Genomic DNA, 20,930 nt, shown 5'->3' with positions numbered 1-20,930 from the left:
ATCATGAAATCTGAGGACACTTAGACAACATAATGAGAACCCATCTCCAAATAAAATTAAGGGGAGGGGCCAGCGAAATGGGGGGAAATGAAGCGGACTGGCCATTCACAAGAACATGAAACAGGAGAAATATAATGAGAATGGATGCCAACATTCTATCTTCAAGACATCTTAAAGCCAGAATATTCTTTCTGAAAGATTGCAACTGACAAGGTGGGTCTCCGAACCAAAGCAATTCCAGTAACTGTCTCCAATACAAATATTATAGAAGTTCTCTTGAAATTTCATTAGCAAGGATATCATGGTCTTTGGTTATCTGAGAAACAAGACAAATAATGGTACTGTCTAAGAAAAAAAAAAAATCTAAAACCAAAGCAATGTTACAAGACACTACTTTTACTGCAATGCCCCGCTGTTGTTCTATATTAAAAGGCAAATGGAGAGAACAGCCTGACATGCAGAGAGCTGACTGTGCATCAACAGAAGGCTGCAAAAACAAGAGTGCTGGCCAACCGCCTAGGTCGAGACACAGGGAAGACAGGAAATAACTTATCATAAAATGGCTCAATTTGTGCAAAAAGACACCTGCTCCCAAATGGCAAAAAAACATGTGTCCAAGTGTCCAGATGGTATTTTTAAGTGAAAAGGCAAAAAACCAGAAACTCTTTTTAAATGCTATTAAAAAAAATGAAAGAAAATATAACTTTAAAAATTCAAGTTAGAAAATAAAATAGGGGCTGGAAAGATGGCTCGGCAGTTAAAGAGCACTGGCTGCTCTTCCGGAGGAACCAGGTTCAATTCCCAGCACCCACATGGCAGCTCACAAATGTCTGTAATTCCAGTTCCAGGGGATCTGACACCTTCACACCAATGCACATAAAATAAAAATTAAATAAATTATTAAAAACAAATATAAAATAATCTAAAAATGTATTTTCTTTAAAAAAAATTCAAGAAGGAATCAAGCCCACAAATATTAAAAATGTGTAGTAAGAGAATAGTGAGGCTGGAGAGCATTGGCTGCTCTTCCAGACATCCTGAATTCAATTCCCAGCAAAGATATTGTGGCTCACAACCATCTATGAGATCTGGTGTCCTCCTTCTGGTGTGCAGGCATACATGCAGGCAGAACACTATATACATAACAAACAAATCTTGAAAGAGAGAGACTACTGACACTGTGGGCATGGTGGCACATGACTTTAATCACAGCACTTGGGAGGCAGAGGCAGGCGGATCTCCATGAGTTCCAGGACAGCTAGGGCTACACAGAGAAACCTTGTCTTGAAAAACAAACAAAAACCAGAGACTAGTGACACAACTCACACAGAGCATCTGGCTAGCATGTGCAAGAACCTGGTTCTCATCTCCAGAAATGACAAAACACTACAGAGACCTGCAAAAATGGAAAACTGCCATTCCTGTCGCTCCATGCTTTACTTCACTGTACTTATGGGACAAATTCTAAGAGACTTAAAAAGGAGAGAGTTCTTTTTTAAAATCCAGGATTATGATAAAGTAAACTAAAAACAGTATATGTAAAGCACATGGCATAGATTAGCTGCTCTGTTCTGTCCAATCTGAATGTCATATGCCAGCATTGAGGCAGAAAGATCAGGAGTTCCAGGTCAGGCTCAACTATGTAAGATTCTGTCTTAAAAAAAGAGAGGGAGGGGAAGGAAGGATATGTATATAATCCTGTCTGGAAAGAAGGGTACATGTATAATCCTGTCACTGAGAAGACTAAAGCAGAGGATCACAAGCTGTAGACCAGCCTAGGCTACACAGTGAGTTAATGACAGGCTAGCCTACAAAACCAAACCTTGTCTCAATTAAAAGGAAGTGGTGGGGGAGATTTAGAAAGACAAAAGACAAAGTGTATACAGCTGGCTAAACAAAACCAAAGTAAAGTAAAATAAATGCTTACCTCCCACCAAGTCCTTCGATTCTTTCTCTTTCCTTGGGAAGTTCTGGCTTATGGTCTTGTGTCACCTCCACAGCTCTGACAAAATCATCCTTTGGGTCATCCTGAATTCCAAGGACCACCCCAGAGTCACCTACATGAGCTACATACATCTTCATGCCCCGTATGATAACCACACTGGCAGTTGTTCCGGATGTGCTGGGAAGACCTGTCATAGTCTTTGGCCATTCTGCTGTAATAAGAAAGAAAATATTTTATATTTTACTTCTCCAGGTATATACATAAGCACAGTTATTAGAATATAACAAGCAACATTATCTTGAATTAGAATGTTAACACTTGAATTTGTACAGCAAAAAAAGTTTAAGAAAAATATCTTGAGCTTGAGATGGAGCTCAATATCAGAGCACCTGACTAGTATTGTCAAGGTCCATGATTCAACTCCTGGTACTGGATGGATGGATGGATGGATGGATGGATGGATGGATGGATGGATGGATGGATGGATGGATGGGAGGGAAGGGAAGGAGGGAAAGGGGAGAGAGGGAGGGAAAAGCTTAGGAAGTACTTGACTGAAGTAGGGTTTCTATTGCTGTAGTAAAACACCTTGACCAAAACCAATTTTGGCTGGAAAGGAAGGAAGGATTTATTTCATCTTACACTTCCAAATCATATTCCATTATCAAAGTCAGGGCAGGAACCTGAGGGCAGGAATTAACAGCAGAGAACATGGAGGAGTACTTACTGGCTTGTTCCTCACAGCTTTCTTATCTTGCTTTCTCACAGAACCTAGGACCACCAGCTGCCAGGAGGTAGCACTGCCTACAATGAACTGGGTTCTCCCACATCAATCACCAATCAAGAAAATGCACCGTCTAGTGGGGGCATTTTCTCAGCTGAGGTTCCCTCTTCCAAAATGATTCTAGCTTGTGTCAATTTGACAAAACTAACCAGCACACTACATGAGGATTTAAGTTAATCCTCTAATCAAAAAATTTATAAATTACTATAATAAAACCAAAACCCAATAGTGTGAGAAACATTACAGGACAGATTTTTCTACTTCCATATAAATCTCAGTTGTAACTACATGGAGAAGCAAGAATATATTCGTTTTCTTTCCTAGGAACCAAACACAAAGCTTCCTACATGCCATACAAATACTCTACCACCAAGCAAAACACAGTTATACCGTTTCATCAATACTTAGCACATATTATATCTTCTCAGACACAGCTACTTGTTTTTTTTTTAAGCAACTTTTAAATATTCAAATTTTAACAATTTTATTTGGTTGGATATTTGAAACAGGGTTTTACTATGTAGCCCTGGCTTACTTGGAATTTGTTATGTAGACCAGGCTAACCGAATATTGAACTCAGAGACCTGCCTGCCTTCCATAGTCTCACTTGTGTGTGTGCATGCATGTATGTGTGCATGTGACTGATTAAGACGTGTTATCATATGCAAAGAGCCTAAATAGGCCAGAAGAGGCGTATTTAGAAGAGGCCATCAGATTCCCTGGAGCTGGAGTTGGTAATCTCCTGAGGGAGGTGCAAGAAACTGAAGCCAGATCTTCTGCAAGAGCAGCACACACTCTTAACTGCTGAACCCTCTCTCCACCACCTAACAGCATTTACTGAACACCATGTACAAGGCTCTATACTAAGCCAGGCGGTGGTGGCGCATGCCTTTAATCCCAGTATTCGGGAAGCAGAGGCAATCGGATCTCTGTGTGTTCGAGGCCAGCCTGTTCTACAAGGCTACACAGAGAAACTCTGTCTCAAAAAATAAAAAAAATTTTTAAAAAAGCTTGCCAGTATTACTCAAGTAATTCTTACAGTAAACTTGTGAGACATAAAATTACTTGCATTATTTCATCTTATAAATTAAAAAATCAATACTTAAAATGATTGTTTAAGAAGCTTGCTTAAGACAACTCAGTGTTGGTCACATCTTTAATCCCAGCACTCAGGAGGCAGAGACAGGCGCATCTCTGAGTTTGAGGCCAGCCTCATTCTGAGTTCCAGGACAGGCTCCAAGGCTACAGAGAACCCCTGTCTTGAAAAACAAAAAAAAAAGATACTCAAATATTAAGTAACAGAACTCTCTCAGATCGATTCCAAACCATATAGTGTCTATTAAATTCAGTGGCAGTCAATAATTCTGTAAGACGAAACTATGGCTGTAAGTCCATGATGGCAGACTGACTCACTCACTCACATATTCTGCACACCAAAACTCTACCCAAAGGACAGAGTATAAAAATAACTGCTTAGTAGACAGGAAGCATGGGAAAAGGTCACTAGCAAATATAAGGGATGTTGTGTGATATTTTGTTTGTATTCTGACGAAGCTTGCTTGGAGATCTGAGGGCAGAGCTAGCCACTAGTTAATCATAGAAGCTGGGTGGTGGTGGTGGCTCACAACCTTAAACCCAGCACTCGGGAAGGAGGTAGAGACAGAAAGTGATATTGTGGGGTGAAGACAGGATCTCAGGCCCTTTTAGACCGAGGAAGGAGACAGGAAGCGACTGGCAGCTGATTTTCCATGTTTTTACTCCAATATCTAACTTCTGATTTTTTTATTGATTATAATTAATTAGGTTAATGCTTCAGAGAGATACCTCTAAGTCTAAGCAAACAAAACTATGCAAAGGATGATTACAGTATGCACTCATCTGCAAAGAACAGTAAGAGAAGGAATAAGTTGGTTTCCTTTATTGAAAATTTATAGAAAAATTCAGGCCAGGCAGTGGTGGCACACACCTTTGATCCCAGCACTTGGGAGGCAGAGGCAGGCAAATCTCTTGTGAGTTCGAGGCCATCCTGGTCTACAAAACTACACAGACAAACCATGTCTCCAGGAGGGAGGAGGGAGGGAGAGAGGGAGGAGGGAGGGAGGGAGGGAGGGAGGGAGGGAGGGAGGGAGGGAGGGAGGGAGGGAGAGAAAAATTTACAGAAAAATTCAAGAGATCACAGTAAAGGCTGAAGATAACAGGTGGTTAGCCAAGGCTGGATTAACAGCTCATGAAGAGCACTTGCTGATCAATCATGAGGACTGGAGGTGGATTCCAGCACCTACACCCTAACTCAGCCCTAAGGAATTCACTAGTAAAACTACCAGGAATAGAATGAAAAGATACTTCACAGAATGGAAGAAGCTATGTAAAACTTTCCTACAACTGACATCAGTCAGACAGGACACCTAAAGGAAAAAAGTACATCATGCCTAAACAGACCTTGAACCAAAGAGAAAAACCAGACAAAAAAACATGCAACGATATTCAATTTTTTTAATCACCTTGTAAATAACAATTAAAAAACACAAGCTACCACCTGCATGAAAACCAAGCAGCTTAAAATATGACACAGCAAATGTGGTTAGAAATGCTGAGCAACAGACTGTAATCAACTACTGATGAAAGTATGACTGTAAACCGGCACACTGCAGGAACATTTGGGTATCATAGGCAAGAGGTGACAACAGGCATATTCTTCAACCACCCACCAGGAATACACCACATGCTACTGCAGAAATATAAATGGCCAAAGCAACACTATTCGTGAAGACTAAAAATAAACATCAATCCTAATGTCCTCCTAACCATATACAATGCATAAGACTCTCATAAAGGTATAAGGTAAAAGAAGGTATACAGTGTTGGGTTTCTGCAATATATATTGCATTGAACAAACTTGGTGAAACGACTAAGAAAAATAAACAAGCAGCACAGAACTAAAAGTTGAAGTGATGGTTACCTCCTTGGAAGTAGATAGATAGAAATATGAAGCCACAGTGGCAGAAAACTAATCCCAACTACTGGAGAGGCTAAAGCAGAAAGATCAACAGTGCAAGGCTTGCTTGTGCAACAGATGCAATTCAAGGCAAGCTTGGGCAACTTCATGAGACCATCTCAAGATAGGAGAGCTTACCTAACATGCACTAACTTCTATATTCAATACCCAGCAACACATACAAACATACAAGACCAGCATGGGCATACAGGTACATCTACAATACAGGCAATGTTCTCTTCCCTAACTGGACAGTATATTTATTCACTACTGACATTCAGTCGACATTCAGTGACACACATGTAGTCACAACACTGGGGAGGTAGAGGCAGAAGGGTTGAGTTCAAGAGCAGCCTGGTCTAAATATCATGTTCTAAGCTAGCCTAGGCTATACAGTAAGACCCTGTGTCTCAAAAATACACAGCAAACAACAAAAGATAAAATCAGAAAAACAAAAGTTTACTGATACATACCAGTAACTGAGTCGTGTGCAAAACTCACCTAAGATAAAATGGTAGCATTTATTTGTTTTGTTTTGTTGTTGTTTTTCAAGACAGGGTTTCTCTGTAGCTTTGGAGCCTGGAACTCACACTGTAGATCAGGCTTGCCTCAGAGATTTGCCTGCCTCTGCCTTTCAAGTGCTGGGATTAAAGGTGTGCAACACCATCACCCAGCTTAAGTCACATTTCTGCACCTAACCAGAAGGTATACACCTGTACTATCAGCACTTAGGAAGTAGAAGAAAAAGGATCAAGAGTTCAAAGTCATCCTCAGCTACATACAGAATTCCAAGGTAGCCTGGGCTACATATGCTATGATTCAAAAAATAAAATTTACAGTCAGGCATAGATATGTGCCTTTAACTTGGAAGGCAAAGGCAAGTGGATCTCTGGTCTACATAGTAAGTATCAGGACAACAGGGGTGAGTAGAAGCCATATCTTCAAAAAAAAGGAAGAAAAAACATTTTTTACAAACATGGTTCTGTGAGCAAAGACACCTTCCCCCAAGCCCCTGGAATCCTTGTGGCAGAGAGAACCAATTCCCACAAATTGCCCTCTGAATTTCACATGCATCCACACACATACACAAAATAAACACATGGATAAATGAAAAAGAACCCCACAATTTTGGTCAAATGAAAATTTTACAAGTAGATATACTGCAGTGGACACTCTGGCATAATACTCTTACACAAAGACAGAGCACAAGGGACAGAGGCTCGGATTCAAAACAAGCCTAAGAATATCCTCCTAGCTCTTGCCACATTAGAAAGTCTATTGGGGGGGGTGCTATTATGGGGAGAACAGACCATACATAGGCCTTTGGGACATGATAACAATAATACTCTCCTCCAGAACACACTGAAAGCAATTATCAAAAGTCTCTAAAACTCACAGAGACCGGTGCAGATAGTAAAACACAAAAGGAGCAGAGCTGATGATCATATATATTCATATATAGCTTATCATTGCAACAATCTGAGAGGTAGACAAGCATGGCAGCCTAACTCTGTAACCCCAGCACTTGGGAGTCTAAAGAAGGAAGACTGCCATGTGAGTTCAAGGCTAGCCTGGGATATACAGTGAATTAATTCCAGGACAGCCTAAATACTTGTCTCAAAATAAGTCTCAGAACCCTTGAAAAATGACATAATTATAAATCAAATAATTATTAAAAAATAAAATGAGGTTACAACTTCTGATTCATGTTCTTTACTGAAATAAATATAGCCTATTACAACAAAAGGACTTTAACAAAACTGCCTGAAAATCTGGGCAAGTCCCTAGGATTTTGACTGTTCTGTTTCTTCAGTTCTGTATATTCCTTTCAGTTTTGACAAAAAGTCAACTTGTTTTCTTGAACGAAGAGCAAGTAAATACTTACAGTACTTAATTCCTACAAACAAAATTCCCATTCTTCTTCATCTTCTTCTTTTTTTTTGGGGGGGGGGGAGGAGACAGGGTTTCCTTGTGTAGACCTGGTTGTCCTAGAACTCACTCTATAGACCAGGCTGGCCTCAAACCCACAGAGATCTGCCTGACTCTGCCCCAAGTGCTGGGATTAAAGACAACTCATCAATCTTAAACTGGTTTCTGTTGTTATAACAAAATACTTAAGACTGGATAATTATTTCATTTCATTTTGAGACAGGGTGTCACTCTGTGCCCCAAGATGGCTCAAACTTGCAGTAACTCTTATGCTGAGATTACAGGCATGCACCATAACCACCCACACAGTGAGATCCTATCTAAAAATATAAATTCATTTAAAAAATTTAAACTGCTGCTGTGTTTAATAATTTAGGAGGTGTCTATCAGGTTTTCCACTGTAATGTTTTTCCTTTGGAATTAAGTATTTTAGGGGAAGGTATATAAGATGATGAAAATGGGCTTTTAGTGGGTTGTTATCCCTCTGAAACCTGTGAATTTGGTATTATTTGGAAAGGGGTCTTTGTAGATGTAAGCAGGTTAAGAATCTTAAAGAGATCATCCTGGATTAGAGTAAACACTAGTTCAAAAAACAGTGTCCTTAGAAGAGAGAAGACAACACAGAGAAGGAAATACACAAAAAAGAGGCTGAGACACAGAGATGCATTTCTCCCTCCACCTTTCAAGCCAAGAAAGGCAAAGGACTGCTGGCAGCAACCAGCTCTCCATAAGGAACCCACTCTCATGACTCCTTGATTTCCAACTTATGGCATCCAAACCCAGGGAAGCTTAACTTTCTATTGTTTAAAGCCACCCTTTGATACAGCACTCCTAGGATGCTAACATAAATCTATTCCATATTTTCACTGATTAGCTTTGGGCTTTTTTACATTTAATTACTTACTTTATATTTATTTATGTGGTGGGCAGAAGGAGATGCAAGCCATGGGTTACAGGTGGTGTAAAAACAACTTGAGGGAGTCAGTTCTCTCATTCCATCGAGTGTGTTTCTAGGGGACAAACTCAGGTAATCAGGTTTTCCAGAAAAGTGCCTCTATCCAGAGTGGCCTCACTGGCCCAATGCACAATTAGTTTTGTATGTATATAAACTTACACATGTGCAGTGCACAGGTATATTTATAGACACGTAATTGGAGGCCCGGACTGGTCCTGAACAGCCTAGGAAGCTACTGCTAACACCTCCTATGCTTTACTCCCCAGCAGGGTGAGCCTGTTACACAGATACAGGTGCTTTCTGCCAACTCTGACAACCTGAACTTTATCTTCAGGACTCACAGTGGAACAAGAACACATTCTTACAAATTGTCCTCTCACCTACACCCATACCCCACACATAATAATAATTAAAGTAATAAGTTGATCAATGTGTTTATTAAAAATATAAAGAAGTCAATTTATTTCATATCTTTATACTGGACAGAAATTCAGCTAACTTCATCTGACTGCTGAGCAACTTCATGTGCTATATGGGCAACCCTAAAAATCTTCATTGTGAGTAAGGCAATTACCTTTGCAGACAAAAATCTCAAGATTCAGCAAGAGGCAGCCGTTCGAACATGCTGTTCTCTCAGTGGTTTATGGGATCTTTAGAGCAGTTCCTCATAATCATTCTAAGAGCTCGCTTGTCCCTTGAGCTGTGCAAAAGCAATACTTGGTTAAGACTTTGAGTGCCTTGGCAGTGGTCACGACAGAAGCCTCAGAATGAGCTAGCTGACACTGTACTCACCACAGCTATACACTTAGAGTTGGGCTGGGGGAAGGGCTTGGTAAGGCATACCTGTAAACCTGGCACTCAAGAGCCTGAAGCAACAGGATTAAAATTTCACAACCAAGAGCCTGGGAAGATAGCTCAGTTGGGCTTGCAGAACCCACATAAAAAGCCAGGTGTGCTAAGAGCTTGTGATCCCAGCCCTAGGGAGGCAGAAAAAGACCTAGGGTCACTGGCCAGACAGTTTAGCCTACTTAATGAGTGCTCAGTAGAGACTGTATCTTTAAAACAAAACAAAACAAAGCAAAACAAAAAAAAAAACCAGCAGATAGTACACCTGAGGAATGATACAAAGGTTGTCCTCTAACCCACACATGAACATAAACTTCAAAGGCAGCCTGGCTACATACTTTAGTCCCGTCTCCTTAAAAAAAAAAAAAAAAAAAAAAAAAAAAAGAAGCCTTCTGTAATTCTGTAATAGCACAGGGCTGTACTCCCAACATTTGGGAAGTGAAAGCAGGAGGATCAGAAATTCATGTGCAATAAATTCAAGAGAATTCCCTCAACTATTTGAAACCATTGCTCAGGGAAATCAAGAAAACAAAAAGATGAATAGACCCAATTGTGGTGGTACATGCCTGAAATCACAGCACCCCAAAGTCTAAGAAAAGAAGACCAAGGCCCCTGGGCTGTGTGACAGGTAAGATCCTATCAGATCTCTGAGTTCGTGGTTAGCCTGGTCTACAGAATTCCAGAACAGCAAGGGCTATGCAGAGAAACCCCATCTGGAAAACAAAATAAAACAAAAAAGATCCTATCAGAAAACAGAAGGCTTGGTCATTTGACATGTATTGTCTTGAAAATAAAATGAGTTTTCTTTCAAGAATAGGCTAGTGCATGATAAATTTCTAACTGTTGTTCGGAAGACTCAGTTTGGGAACATGCATATCCAGCAGAGTGGCCTACATCTTCCCATAAAACCTTTTCTAGTGGTATCAAAGAGAGTAGCCAACTTAATTTTTATACCATATGTTGAAATGCATCAATATTCAGAAGATATTAACTCACTGTGCCATTATTTTCCAAATGAATGATACACCATGTCAAAACCCACACATGGACACAAGACTGATTCAAAGCCCAGGAAAGAGGAAGCTGGGGCTGAGAACTCAATAGCAGACTTGCCCAAGTTTGATAAGGGGAATGGAAAAAAAATGTTTCAGTAGGCAGGTGATCTCCAGGAGGAGCTATAAACAAGAGACAGATGCTGGGAGGGGGAGTTATTCTTTCAATAACTTCCTCCAAGCCCTCCCATGTGAACACACACCCTCATTCAAATTCATGGAATAAGGATCTTAATGTAACGCTATAAAATTTTCATTAGTGAGATTTCAGATCACAATTCAACTAACTTTAAGATACAACCCCTTACTAGGTAGGATTTTTATTGACATTTCCAGATGTAGCCCACATAAACAACAGCTCTTGGGTCATTAATAATTTAACAGTACAGGAGTACAGCTCAGTGGTAGAGCCAGTACATAATATGTGAGACTCTGAGTTCAATCCCTAGCACCAAAAACAACTGTCTAAAAGCAAATTATTTGAGAACTGCTACTAACTCAATGAGCACTAACAGAAACAAGAATGCTCAATTCTAAAAGAAACTGTAGTTTAACTACGAAAACACTGTGTTAGAATATGTATGATCCAATATTTTTGGTTTGGAGGCAGTAAGCCAAAAATTGAAAAAAATTTTATATTTATTTTATGTGTGTGAGTTTTGCTTGCATGTGCATCAGGTGCCCAGGCAGGTCAGAAGATGGTGTTGAACCCCTGGGAATGAAGTTACAGATGGTAGCAAGCAGCCATGTGGGTGCTGGGAACAGAACCCAGGTCTTCTACAAAAGCAACAAGTGGGAAGATCCCCCATGGAAGGCCTCACCTTCCCTAGGAAGCAGAAAGAGGATGGGATGGGGATTGAAGGGGCAGGGGAGGAGGGGAAGGTGAGGGAACTGGGATTGACATGTAAAACAAGCTTGTTTCAAATTTAAATAAAAAAATATTATCATAAATTAAAAAAGAAGCAACAAGTGCTTTTAACCACTGAGCCATCTCTTTATTTGCCCCAACCCCTTTAGAAAGAGAGAGAAAGAGAGAGAGAGAGAGAGAGAATGTGTGTGTGTGTGTGTGTGTGTGTGTGTGTGTGTGTGTGTGTGTGTGTGTTTTAGAAACGGTCTCTTTATATCGCCTTGGCTGGTCTGCCTCTGCCTGAGTACTGGGATTAAAAACATGGATGACCACTGGCTGAAACTGAAACATTTTAATGTATTCACAAAAAGGTGAATTGCCTAAGATGACAAAAACATGGTAAATAAACATAACTGCAGAGGGAGATTGAATATGGACTGGAAAGAACTTGAAGGTGACAGACTGCAAAGTTAAGTGACAGAAGACAAAGAGCTGGAAGAGAAAAAAAAAGGAAGAGCTGAACAAAAATTAACTGAATTTTAATTTTTTTTGGGGGGGTCTAGAAGATTTATCTGAGTAACATAAATGGCTATCGTAGAACTCACTTTGTAGACATGGCTAGCCTTGACTCACAGAGATCCACCTACCTCTGCCTCTGCTGGGACTAAAGGTGTGCACCACACCACACTAATTAACCTGTATTTCTTATGTCAAGATTCTAATTTATTCAAAATACTTTTTTAATATTCTTTTTTAAATTTAAGTTTTGAAAATAGAGTTCCTTCAAAGTTTCATTGGTAAAAATAAAAGTGTGATCCAAAGAGTATGTGTATGAAGAACTGGCACACAGGTTAAGGACATTTACTGTTCTTTCAGAAGACCCATGTTCAATTCCTGATGCACTTCAAGTATCTCATAATCACCTGTAACCTTAGCTCCAAGGAGAGCTGATACCTCTGATTTTTTTTTCAGGCATCTGCATCCACATGCATATATCTACACATATACAAATAATTTTTAAAAATTTGTTTATTTTTATGTGATTTGGTGTTTTGCCTGTATGTATGTCTATGTGTTGAATCTAACGGAACTGGAGTTACAGATAGTTGTGAGCTGCCATGTGGGTGCTGGGAATTAAATCCAGGTTCTCTGGAAGAACAGCCAGTGCTCTTAACCACTCAACCACCTCTCCAGTCCCCATACACATAATTTTAAAATATGAAATATTTCTGAAATATGTATATTTTTAAAAAATGCATTCACAATTGCCAGCATGGCCTCTGCTTTATTAAAGGGACACTCAGGGATCACAGAGACAGAGCTTGAACTTATGTGAGAGGCCTTGCGTTCAATTCAACACCAGCACACACAAAAAAACAAAATAAAGCCAAATCTAGAGCTCAAACTTTTTTTCTTTGAGATAGTCTATTTTGTTGTCCTGGTCCTGAACTTGCCAGGTCCTGATCCACCTTGATCTGCCACCCAGGTGCTATGATTACCAGCATCAGCCACCACACTCCAATACGAATCTTTTTCTTTTTTCCTTATTTTCAAGAAAGGGTCTCTCTACAAACCCAGGCTGTCCTGAACTATCTATATAAGAGAGTCCCGCCTACCTCTGCCTCTCAAGTACTGGGATTAAGGGCCTGTACCACCACACCTGGCTAAAGTGCAAATATTAAAAGCTTTGATTTTCAAGGTTGAAGTATACAGCAAACATGTGCCCCAAGTGTACTGCGAAATAAATGGACTCTATAATAGTTCTTTGTGTCTACTCTTCATCTTGTCCTGCTACCTACTTTTAATTCCTCTCCAGCAAATAATATAATGTTTTTCTAGAATAAACAACAGAGCTTTCAGCTCTATTCTGCCCACACGAAAACAAAATAAATCCTTCATAGCCCCCCCCCACCCCGATTGGCTGGGAACCGCCTCCAAAAAGCTTAGTGGCTGGTCTTTGAGTCAATCAAATACTTGGCAAAAAGCCCAACAGATGGAAAACAGACTTTGAAACCAGCTAGTCTACACTCTATGACAATGCCTTTCTAAAAATACTGTGTATTTTACAAATCTGTAACAGCTTTCTCTATGTCGCTGTTTCTTTGATGAAAATAGAGCAATTTTCTTATGCCACTATAAACAAAGCGTTTTTAGTGGCAAGAGCATTAATTCTTTTCTGTAACAAAGATATGCACCACTACAGCCACTGCAAAAAATAAGCAAACATAATCCTGTCACTTAGGTATGGTTGCCTTACCAACATTCAAAATTTAGTTGAAACTACAATTACACCGAACTTTTAGGGATTAAACTAAGGTTCCTTTACCAAAAGCTACTCTGATGGGTAATTTACATGAGTGCTTTTTACTATGAACTTCTGGAAACTGAATAAAATTAGCTAAGGTAACTCACACACACACACACACACACACACACACCAAGAGGTTAACACATATTGGGAACAATTTAATGTTTAACACGTTGCACGCCTTTTTCATAACCAATTCAAGGGATGACCCTAAAACACGATCACAACAGAATTACTTCCAAAAATAAGTTGCCTATGTTACACTTCAGCCCTTCTAAATTGGCTTACACGAAGCCATCCGGGTCAATATGAAGAAGCGACACCACCGGCAGGAGGCAACCAAGAGGGATAAGCCCATCAAGAACAAAATTATGACAGATGCTAAGGGAACGCTCCAGCTCTTGCCACCTCCGGCTTCCGTCACCAGGCCCACGTAGAAACGTTTCTTAAATTTGTATTTTGGTTAGAATCTGGCGCCGGCTTTCAAACACTCCTGAGCTTGTTGTCACCAAAGTGAATTAGCGACGGGAGAGAGAACTGTTGCCCCAGATCGTGGGAGGGAGGCGATAAAGCAAGGAGCGGTTGCTGGGAGACAAGCCATCCTAGCATTTCCGAGGCCACTCGGTGTGCCCAGAACTCCAACCCTGTCAGTCTTCAGTCGCATCCCTTAGTGGACAGCGTCACTTGATGGATCGCGCTCTTAGCACCAGGGGAGGCCCACGCGGTGTTGATGCTATAAAAAGCCCAGGGAAAAAAAAAAAGAAAAGAGAGGCGGGCGCCACACAAACCCGGGAACTTACCCAGTTTCTTCCACATGGCGAGGTGACAGGCGAGGAAGCCTTTGCGGATGGCAGCGCACACCTTGGCGGGCTCGGATGAGGAGAAGCCTTTCTGCTTCTTGATAAAACCCCACAAGTGCTCCCGGGCAAACTGTGCCGCCTCCCGCCCGCCGTGCCCGTCGCACACGGCGAAGAAGGCCACCGAGGAGCGGCGGCGACAGCAGCGGCCAGCGGGTGGCGAGGCCGCGGCGTCCAGGGCAGGGTCGCGGGCCGCCGCCGGGCCTTTTCCCAATGGCCCGACGCCGGCAAGAGCGGGGCTCGCCGGCTGCCCGAGCACCCGCCGCAGTACCGGCGCCGGCTTGTCCTCCGCAGTCGGCTCGGGCTCCACCACGATCTGAGTTACGTCCTCCATGTACTTCCTCCCGCCCTGGTCAGAGAAGACGCTCACTCCCAGCGAGTACAGCCCCGCCATGGCCGGCTGCCCGGGATCCCGCCGTTCCCACGCAGCCCGCCGAATTCCGAGGCGGGAGACACAGTCGCCGCTCGCCGGCCAACTATTGTTTATCTTCGACGCCGCGGAGAGCGAGGAGGGGGCGGTCCCCGAGGTGGGGGGGGGGCGCGCGATGTCGGGACTTGTCCGCGAGAGCTGGGCCGGTCGAGGCGCCGGCGAGAGGAGCCGAGGAGCTGCGCCTGCGCACTGCACTCGCTCCCCGCCCGCCCGCGCCCACCGCACAAATCAGGCGTTCTCTAACCCCCCTCCTGTGACGTCACTCGGTTCGCTGGGACGGACCAATCAGGAGTCGAGGGGAGCGAGATCGCGCCCCCGCCCTCTCTCCCACCCTCCGGTCTCTTTGCAACCGCTGCTCTTGCTCCGCCCGCCGCCTGCGCTAGCCCGCGCTGAGCCGGGTTTGTTTTCCCCAGCCTGGAGCTTCTGCGCCCTGGTTGGGGGGGGGGGAGGGTTCCGCAGTTTCTAAGCCGCAAACGCCTTAATCTGTCACCTTTTTTTCCTCCTTAGATTTCTTGGGTGAGACTTCTGGTTTTTGGCCCTCCCGGAGCAAGCTTTGCAAGCTCCAGCCTCCCGCGATTGTGGAAAATCTAAAAAAAGCTAGGGTGGACTTAGCCTTCCACTCCTTGAGCGAAATGGCGCGAAAATGTCCTTCAAATGCCTTGAACTGCCTTGGGTGGGACGTGTCCGGCTGGGAGTTAAGGGAGGCTGTCCGAGTTTAGTTAAGAAAACTTGGAATTTTCCACCGCCAGTTGCGCAGTCCGGTTTCCCACAATACGGTTGTGGCAGAGACCAACCGGAGGATTTAATTCCTAACGATTCTTTCCAGCACTTTTTAAAAATATTTTTGCATGTTTTTCTTCTCTTCAGCCTTGTCAATACTTTTTCGAACTAATCCTCATTACATCTATTACTGCAATATCTAAGTTACCACTTGGAAAAAGAGCCTACGACTAACAGGATCCCCGTACCCTAAGGACACGGTTATTACCCTCTGTTGGCCCAGTAGTGTACAGTCCAAGCAACAAAATGCGTGCAGTATTTTTCCACAGAACTAAAATAAGCCCCCAAATGAGTATTTTAGTATTTTCTTAGCACTTTTTTTTTTTTAAGGATCAGTTTAAAGTTCACTTGTTCCTATATGCTCTTTTCTGTACAACCTTTGAGATTTCACATGAAATGGTAACAAAGGAGTGATGGAACATATACAAATACAATGAAAAAAAATCTTTTCACTGTCCTCCCTTGCAACATGGTGTTACAACCCCCTGTACCTATCAAACTTTTTTAAAAGATTTATTTTCATTTTCACTAAGATTTATTTCATTTTCGTTATTTGTGTATTCTATGTGCACACGAATGCAGAGGCCAGGGTCTGATCCTCCTGTACCTGGAGTTACAGGTGGTTGTGAGCCATATATGTGGGTTCTCCGAACCAAACCCCAGTCCTTTACAAAAAGCAGTACAGATTCCTAAATGCTGAGCCATCTCTCCAGTCCCCTGATACAGCATTCTGAAATAACTTCACTCTGAAATAACTTTGCCTTAACATTTTTTAATCTTTTTTTTTTTTTAAGACAGGGTCTCAGCATAGCACTGACTAGCCTGGGACAGTATACTAGTCCTGGTGGGTTACAAACTCAGAGTCCTGCCTCTACTTACCAAGTGCTGAGAATAAAGGGGTGAGACACACTTAAATTATATTTGGGCAATTTTTCACCAGGGTTATAAAGCTGGGAACCAGGAAGATGGCTCAGGCAGTAAAGGTGCCTGGTGACAGCCTGACAACCTGAGTCCAGTCCCCAGAATCCACATAGTACAAGGAGAGAATAATGCAGGTAAGTTGTCCTCTGACATCCATACTCAGAACATGGCATTATCAAGCCTAAACACAGACATATAATAACAAATATCAAACTACTGGCTCGCTGGTCAGTAGTTTAACACACCTTTCATCCCAGCACTCAGGAGGCAGAGGCAGGTGGATCTCTGAATTTGAGGCCAGCCTGATCTACAGAGTGAATTCCAGGGCAGGCTACAAAGCTACAGAGAACCCCTGTCTTGGGACGGGGGTGGGGGAACTATTGGTTCATATCAAGGCTTACATATACCAACATGTTTTATTGTTTTTAAAATATAATTACATCATTTTTCTCTTCTTCATCTTCAATTACCTGAGACCCTGACTCAAAACAACAAAAACAGGGCAGGAGAGATGGTTCAGTAGATAAATACCCTTGTCACCAACTCCAAATCCCTAAATTCAATAATGCCTGAGTCCACTCACAAAGTGTCAGGGGAGAACTGACTCCTGCAAATTTCTCCCTGACCTACAAGTCTGTGCTGTGGCACTCACCATCCGTATACACACAGTGAATTCTAAACTAATGATGTTTGTTTGGGGGGAGTTGTTTTGTTTGTTTTTTCATGACAGGGTTTCTCTGTGTAGCCCTAGCTATCCTGGAACTCACTCTGTAAACAAGGCTTTCCTCCAACTCACAAAGATCCACCTGCCTCTGCCTCCTGAGTTCTGGGATTAATAAAGGCTCGGGCCACCACCAACTAGCCTTTGTTTTTGTTTTTCTGAAAAGGGTTTCTCTGTGTAGACCTCTCTGTGTGGCCTCTAACTCACAGAGATCCACCTGCCTCTGCTTCCCGAGTGTGCTATTGCCATTGGCAGGCCTCTTCTTGTTTTAGCAAGTGATCATAACATTGTCAAAACCTAACAATGTCACAATAAGCAGAAATGTATAGGCCACATCTCTTGGCTAAATTTTAAATGAGTTAATCCAAATCCTAAATGAGATACTAGCAGGGATGCTCCAGCAACTTCCATCGCACAAGACCTGCAATCCCATCATACCTCTCCACACTTTCCCTCCCAGTCTCAGACCATCCAGGCCATCCATTATCATCGCTATACTCACCAACACCTCTGTGGCCTTCATTTCACCCCTGTCCTTCCCCAGTCATGCTTAAATGTTTAACTTCTGCTACCCATGACTTCCACCTAATCTCAGCCTCATCTGGGAATGTTTGAATCAACTTTCTGTTCCAGACACATCCCTCACAGGATTCTTACCCATCTCTGCACTCCTTATCGCCTTCAGGGACTCCACTTTCCTCTGCAAATCACAGACGCTGTGACTCCCTGTCCATCCCTCCTAGCTCGTCTTTTATTCACGGCTTACTAACTGGCCCAGTTCTCTTCTCTGTTGCTGTGATAGGACACTGACTGCAACCAACCTGGGGAGGACATGGCCGGGCAGAGGCATGAACCTGAAGGGCTGAACTTAAACAGGGAGTACTGAATAATGAGTAGTTCTGCTTACTAGCTTGTTCCCCTACTCAGCTCTTTTTAGTTTTTCAAGACAGAGTTTCTCTGTGTAGCCCTGGCTGTCCTAGAACTCACTTTGTAGACCAGGCTGGCCTCAAGTCATAGCGGTCTGGCTGCCTCTGTCTCCCAAGTGCTGGGATTAAAGGTTTGTGCCACCACTGCCTGGTCTACCTTTCTTTTTTAATTTTTAAAATTTTACTTATGTATATAAGTATCTTGGTATTTCTGTGCACCATATGTGTGCCTGGTACCAATGGAAGCCAGAAAAGGGCATTGGATCCTTGAGATTGGAGTCATAGGTGGTTGTGAGCCTCCATGTGGATGCTGGGAATCAAACAGGTCCTCTCAAGAACAGCAAAGACTCTTAACTGCTGAGCCACCTCTCCAGCCCATTGAATGTCTTTTAAACAGCTATATTTCCTATATTTCCCAACATCTTTTGTACCAATTTTAGCCATTTGTTAGTGACATTTCTTCTATTAGGTAATTTTTTTGGGGGGGGATCTACTTCAGGGTTAAATGCCTCATCTATTAATTGGTTGATTTTGAATTCATATCTTGTTTTTAATGACCTCTTAGTATAATAGTTCTTAACTATTAGAGTCCAAAATTGTCAAATATATACTTCTTTTCTTAAACATGTACTTTAAGAATCAATATTAGTATAAGAATCTAATCAGAGCTGGGCAGTGCTATTGCACGTCTTTAGTCCCAGCACTCAGGAAGCAGAGGCAGGTGGATCTCTGTGAGTTCAAGGTCAGCCTGGTCTACAAGAGCTAGTTCCAGGACAGCTTTCAAAGCCACAGAGAAACCCTGTCTGAAAAAAAAAAAATCTAATCCAGGGCTGGAGAAATGGCTCTTCAGTAAGGAGTCCTGGCTGCTCTTCAGGAGTTCAAGGCCAGCCTGGTTTACAGAGTGACTTCCAGGACACCCTAGGCTGTTACACAGAGAAACCCTGTCTCAAAAACAAAAACAAATGGAAAAAAAATAATTCTTTACTTTGAATTGTGTGTGTGAGAGAGTATGTGTATGTGAAGTTTGTATACAAGTGTATATGGGCACTTGAGTTCATAAAAGGGTCCCCTGGAGTTAATTAACAGGTTGTCAGCTGCCTGTGATGGGTTCTGGGAACTTCTACCAGAGTAGCAAATGTTTTTGACTGTTGCCTCACTTCCCCTGCCTTTACTATGTAGCATTTTAACTCAGCAGTATTATTTATTAAACTTCTGTTGGAGAAAGCTTTAAGCCCTGAGTGATGTGCCCTTCCAACTTTGATACAAAATTAGCAAAGAACACCTTTAGAATAGAAACTAGTAAGCTGAGGGAGACTCACAGACTAGCTTTGCGGCTGAGCTTTTTGTGCTCCAGTGGTCCTCTTCCATCCTTTCAGGTAACTGCGGGTATATGCTACCACACCCAGCTTCAGTAAAATTTAAACACTGCATTTGCTCTAAGGTGTGGACATGGCAATCTTGGTTTCTGAACTTCTATAGAAACAGGCCATTTTAGAATGCCCACTGTCTCTTCTGTATTGAGCTACTGTATTGAGCTACAAGACACAACGTTTCCTCTTCTGCCTCCATCCAATTTGTGAGACTTGAGGAAACTTAAGAAGAAAGAGATTCCTGGCTAGTAAGATGGCTCAGCAGATAAGGCATGATACTCCCAATTCTAACAACCTAAAGGCTAAAGGAGAGAACCAATTCCAAAACACTGTCCTCTGCTCTCGTTGACATGAGACACTGTTGCTCCTGACAGCACCGTGCACTTTCCTGAAAAATATGTTGGACACTGTTGTTGCTCCTGCTGGAGTTCATTCTTGCCTCAGCTAATGGCCTTTTGGGCAAAGAACTGCCCCCACCTTGACCACTGATTTGGACATGCAGTCCTATTTGCTTGCAGGAGACAAATACAGAAGACTGCTGGACCTTGCCAAGTCAGGGTAAGACAGCCTTTCTATCTCCCTGCTGCTGTTGTGTTTGTCTGTCAAGTACTCTTGGCCTTAGCCAAAACTGGGTGTACCAGCGTTGCTGTGAGACCTTGGGTGACTGTCCAGGTAGCCTGCTGTGTCTGTCCTCACTGCACCTTTTGGAAGTTGCCTAACCGCACTTCCTGTCTACCCTAGTATAGTTATTTTCCTTCTTAAGTCTTAATGAGGTTGGAAATTAAACTATCACAACTATTATTCTCTCTTTCTAGTTAGATATATTAGGTACTAGACTTAAGTTTTCCAGCTTAGGACAACTCTATTGTAAACTCCGTTTTGCCTTCACCCTAGGACTAGATATGTAGGTCATTTTGTTCTCGATTTTCCTTTTCTTAGAGCACCCTTGTTATTCACTGTTTTGTATAGTTTTGTATAAAGCCTAAATCTTTTTAGACTAAAAGGGGAATTGTAGTGGGATATTCACTTTGTCTCCTTCTGTGGCACTGACCACCCATTGGGGGGTGGAGCCAGGGGCAGAAGTGACCTGGGGAACTAGGTCAGAGGAGGCACAGGAGAGCGCTCTCTTGCCAGCTGCGCGGGGACAGGAGGACATCCAGAGGAATTCTTGGAAGCAGGAACCTGTTGGTGTTCGCCTGTCTTAAGTTGTGAGTTATTTCTCCCTGAATAAACATCTGTTCGGCCTAATTGTTTATCTTGATCCTTA

General features: G+C 42.4%; 1 protein-coding gene across 2 annotated transcripts in view; it reads right to left on the bottom strand.

Annotated features, from left to right (window-relative positions):
* Ppm1d (protein phosphatase, Mg2+/Mn2+ dependent 1D) overlaps positions 1 to 15,168 on the bottom strand; it is a 31,727-nt gene extending 16,559 nt beyond the window's left edge. Inside the window, exons 1-2 of one of the 2 annotated variants that reach the window (XM_051185354.1) lie at positions 14,459 to 15,168; positions 1,928 to 2,153 (exon numbers count right to left, since the gene is read on the bottom strand). In XM_051185354.1, the coding sequence (XP_051041311.1) occupies positions 1,928 to 2,153; positions 14,459 to 14,909 (677 nt within the window). In that variant the 5' untranslated portion in view covers positions 14,910 to 15,168. Of the gene's footprint in view, positions 1 to 1,927; positions 2,157 to 14,458 lie in introns of both variants that reach the window. The other variant, XM_051185265.1, reaches the window with a different exon arrangement.
* Positions 15,169 to 20,930: the final 5,762 nt, after the last annotated feature.

This window comes from Phodopus roborovskii, unplaced genomic scaffold, assembly GCF_943737965.1.
Source record: "Phodopus roborovskii unplaced genomic scaffold, PHOROB, whole genome shotgun sequence".
Lineage (NCBI taxonomy): Eukaryota > Metazoa > Chordata > Mammalia > Rodentia > Cricetidae > Phodopus > Phodopus roborovskii.
Note: the sequence above shows the minus strand (reverse complement) of the source record. Positions and strands in the feature narration are given on the sequence as shown.